Source organism: Rhea pennata, chromosome 26 (assembly GCF_028389875.1).
Source record: "Rhea pennata isolate bPtePen1 chromosome 26, bPtePen1.pri, whole genome shotgun sequence".
Taxonomy (NCBI): domain Eukaryota; kingdom Metazoa; phylum Chordata; class Aves; order Rheiformes; family Rheidae; genus Rhea; species Rhea pennata.
This window is the reverse complement of record NC_084688.1, coordinates 1,727,751-1,731,865: the sequence shown is the minus strand read 5'-3', so window position 1 is coordinate 1,731,865 and position 4,115 is coordinate 1,727,751. Positions and strand designations below refer to the sequence as shown.

The window sequence follows — 4,115 nt, the reverse complement described above, 5'->3', positions numbered from 1 at the left end:
GGCTTTTCCACGGGCAAGCGGGAGCCCTCCGCAACCTCAGAGCCTTGCCTGGGCAGCGCCAGGGCATGCCCGGGCAGCCCCAGGGCATGCCCATGCTCCTCGGGCACGCCCTGCCCTGCTCCCAGCTCTGCTCTGGCCCCAGTTATCCCAGTCCCCCCCATACACACACACACATCGAGCCCCAGCCCCAAGCTCCGCGCTGCGCCCACCCCACCACGCACCCAGCACCCACGTGGAGCCCACCACCACTGTCCCGGCCACTGCGCATGCGCGCAGCCCCCCCCCCCCACCCCGCCACTGCGCAGGCGCGGCGTGGCCCGGACTGTACCACGCTGTGTTTTGGGGGGGGGGAACGTGGCAGAAACTACATCTCTTCCCCCACGCCCCGAGGGGGCTCAGACTCCTCCCGCCTCTCCCCCACGCGGGACGGGGACGGGGCCCTTCTCTCGCCCCGCTTTGGGCCGCCCCACGGTTGGGGGGACGGAGGGTGGTGGGGGGAGGAGCTGGGTGGTACGTGCCGAGTGCCCGTCGCGCTGGCTGTGGGCGCGGCCGGGCCTGCTGCTGCCTCTTCCTCTCGGCGCGGGTGCCGGCGCCGCCGCCATGAGGTGAGCGGCGGGGCGCTCCGCCGCCGCCGGGCCCCGGGCGCCGCTCTGGGAGCGGCAGCGCGATGGGGGCGGGAGGGGCTCGACCGCCGTGCGGGGAAGGCCCCCGGGCGCGGCCTGTGAGGCGGCCCCGGCCTCGTCGGGCCTCCAGGGGAGGGGGAAAATGGCGGTTGGGGCGCGCGCTGGTGGGGTGGAGGGGGGGGAGGTGGCGATGGGGGCGAAATGGCGGTTGGGGCCCGCGCTGAGGGGGCGGTTCGCTGCCTGCAGCCAGCTGCTGTCAGGTTGTGCTTCCTTGGGAAGAAACGCTCTTCCGCACCTCGATAGGGGCTGGATCTGGGGGCTGTGAAAAGCGTGGCCTCACTGCCACAGCACGCGTGGTGCTCTGCTAAGGTGCATGTGGTGTTTTCTCGCCAGTATGCTCCGGCTCCAGAAGAGGCTGGCCTCCAGCGTCCTGCGCTGTGGCAAAAAGAAGGTCTGGCTGGATCCTAATGAAACCAATGAGATTGCTAATGCCAACTCTCGTAAGTAATTGCTGCTCTTTGGGGCAGGTGGCTGTGCTGCGTGCTGCCTGTGGTGTTGCCCTACGCATTGGTGGGTGTTGGAAGAGTTTTTGGACTCTCTGTAGTGATGTGGTTGGCTTAGGCGAGATGCTGATGCTTGAACAATTGCTATGCCCCTCTTTCCTTTCTGAGGGGACATGAGCCCAACAGCAGAGATTACAAAACTTTCAGTGCACTCCCGAAAATGTAGTGTCTGGGGAGTTCTTGGTAGTGACTCTGGTGTGTGGTAGCCACTAAAGATAACTAATGAGGGAGAAATCAGATGGGAAATAAGCAACTCCAGCTGAATGAGGGAACCGGGGGGAGAAGGTCTGCCTTTTCCTTTACAGTAGATCCTTTTCATACAAGCTAAATTGGGTCTCTCTTTGCCTAACATCTGTTTTTGTTACACATGGTATCTTGAATGTGGTGTTTCTGTCTTTAGGTCAGCAGATCAGGAAGCTGATTAAGGATGGTCTGATTATCCGCAAACCTGTGACTGTCCACTCTCGTGCCCGATGCAGGAAGAACACCTTGGCCCGCCGAAAGGGCAGGCACATGGGCATCGGTAAGTGCTGCCTTCCCTCTGAGAACTGGAATAAACGTCTTTTTTTTTTTTTTCCTGGTATTTCATCCACCTCCAAGCTTGTCTTGAGCAAAGATCTCCAAAGGTCTGGTGGCAAGGCCAAAAAATGCAGCTGGTACACTAATGGTTTTTTGTTGTTGTTTTGTTGCTTTTTTTTTTCTTGGAGTTAAAAGAATGATTAAAGGCTGGAGTAAAGGGGTTTTGTTGAACTTGGAGAAACCTGAGACATGTTTTCATTGTGTCCTGTCTCTCTAGGTAAGAGAAAGGGTACGGCCAATGCTCGTATGCCTGAGAAAGTCACCTGGATGAGGAGAATGAGAATTCTCAGGCGTCTGCTCCGGAGATACAGGGAGTCCAAGAAGATTGACCGCCATATGTAAGCTTGCCATCCTGGTTGTCAGCCTTGGGAAGCAGACATGTGTTGGGGGGCGTGTCTGTCCACTTAGGTACGCCTTTATTGGTGCATGAAGCTTCTGTAGCCAATTTGTTAGTGTGGAGTATGCTGGTGAAAATAAATCCTCTCCAGCAATCATGGCACTGGAAAACTGCTCCAGAATAACCCTGACAGTTCTCCAGACAAACCTTCTGCTGGATCCGAGGAAGGAAAAGTCAGACGAAATGACTGTGCAGCAGCTCCAAAGTTTGGAGATGACGAGACTGTCGTCGTAGACAGCATACCGGTGTGCGGAGCCACTGTCTGCCTAGAAGAGCAGCAGCTGCGCAGTGCTTTGATCCTTTGGGTGGTCTTGTTTACAACCCCTTTTGTTTTCCTTCAGGTATCACAGCCTGTACCTGAAGGTCAAGGGTAATGTGTTCAAGAACAAGCGGATCCTGATGGAGCACATCCACAAGCTCAAGGCAGATAAAGCTCGCAAGAAGCTCTTGGCGTAAGTGCTACCCCACTGTTAAGCCTCAGTCCTGAAGGTTAAGACTTCCTGAGGGAAGGGAGGAGGTTAATATAACTTGTTCTGCAGGCAGGTAATTTCAAGGGGCTTCTGGTGCTGGTGGCTTTTTCTGGAGCACTGGTGAAGAATCAAAACAAAACTGGGTAGAGCTGGCTAAAAGCAGAGGAATATGTAATCCTGGCAGAACTCTCTGTGTTCGGTGTGTGCAGCAGATGTTAGTTACTCATGTGGCTGTAACCTGGTAGAACTACTGATCCAGCAGCTTATATAAGTAAATGATTCACAAGGGGAGGAGCTGAGGCCTAGACCTGGATGGATTTCAAAATCCTGCTGCGTACATGGTGAAAAAGCTAAGGGTCTGAATCTTGGCCTCCAGGAGGGTATCAGAGGCGTGAAGGAGCATTTGGATAACAATTTAGATGTTGTTCCCTGGAAGTTGTGCCTCCAAACCTACCCTCATCCAGTCTTGCACGCTCTCTGAGTGAGCAAGGGACGTCCCCTTTAGGGATGGCCAGCGTTCAGCAGGGAAGTGGCACAGAGGACAAGGGGGAAGAGAACGCTGGCCTGCTGAAGGCCAGACAGAGTTATGCCAGGGTGCCTTGACTTGGCTGTTGTCTTGACCCCAAACAGGTTTGCTGCGGGAGGCATCCCCAGACAGGGCAGGAATCACAGCTTGTCTTTGGCCAGAACTAGAGCCTGGCAGGGTCGGGGCAGGAGGGTCCCTGAGCAGAGCTCAGCATCCTCCCTGAGGCTCCTGGCCGAGCAAGACCGGTTAACGCTGTTCCTAGCAGTGCAGGGAACAGCACTTAGAGCTGTGGATGCTCCAGAGCTCATGCACCAAAGCGTGCCAAGCTGCACTCTTTGCAGCAGCCAGTCTGACAGACCAGGGCCCTGTAGAGCAAAAAGAGATACAGGCCAGCGTTAAAGGCTTTATCTGGGCGGCTTGAAATAATCCCTATGTGTTCATGAACTCTTAACTTCTTGCAGTGACCAGGCTGAAGCTCGCAGATCCAAGACCAAGGAGGCTCGTAAGCGCCGTGAGGAACGTCTGCAAGCCAAGAAAGAGGAGATCATTAAGACCCTCTCCAAGGAGGAGGAGACCAAGAAATAAATGCTGTCTGTCTTGTGTACATAGTGTTTTCCATCCAAGGGTATTAAATAAAAGACCATATCCAAACCTAGTTCCACCTCATCTTGGTCTTTCTGCAGGGTTTTTGGAGCTGTGTGTGGAGCCTGCTGTTAAGGCCTGGGCTCCCTGGCTGGGGAAGGACTGTCCCCTCCCCAGCTCTTTGTGCACAAATCCTGCACCCATCCAGGTGGCAGGTACAAGGCTCCTGGTCAAGGGTGAGCTGTGACCCTCGAGGTGGATGGCAAAGAGGGGACAGGGTAGGAGTGAAATGCAGACAAGCAGCATCTGCCCCGCAGGTTATGGAGGGGGTTGCAGCACGCGCCGCGCCCCGTTCCGGCAGCGCCTGTTGGTCAC

At 56.0% G+C, this 4,115-nt stretch overlaps 1 protein-coding gene across 1 annotated transcript; it reads left to right on the top strand.

Annotated features, from left to right (window-relative positions):
- Window positions 1-496: 496 nt before the first annotated feature.
- Window positions 497-3,813, top strand: RPL19 (ribosomal protein L19). Its single transcript, XM_062595614.1, has 6 exons — window positions 497-605; window positions 1,017-1,123; window positions 1,587-1,709; window positions 1,983-2,103; window positions 2,504-2,614; window positions 3,620-3,813. Exons 1-6 carry the CDS (start codon window positions 601-603, stop codon window positions 3,741-3,743), a joined length of 591 nt encoding a protein of 196 aa, XP_062451598.1. The 5' UTR covers window positions 497-600; the 3' UTR covers window positions 3,744-3,813.
- Window positions 3,814-4,115: the final 302 nt, after the last annotated feature.

What these genes read in the sequence shown, in the direction of transcription:
- RPL19 (XM_062595614.1), top strand. An exon ending in GGGCAGGCACATGGGCATCG is followed by an intron (nt 1,710 to 1,982) that starts GTAAGTGCTGCC and finishes CTGTCTCTCTAG; the next exon opens with GTAAGAGAAAGGGTACGGCC. An exon ending in GCTCGCAAGAAGCTCTTGGC is followed by an intron (nt 2,615 to 3,619) that starts GTAAGTGCTACC and finishes AACTTCTTGCAG; the next exon opens with TGACCAGGCTGAAGCTCGCA.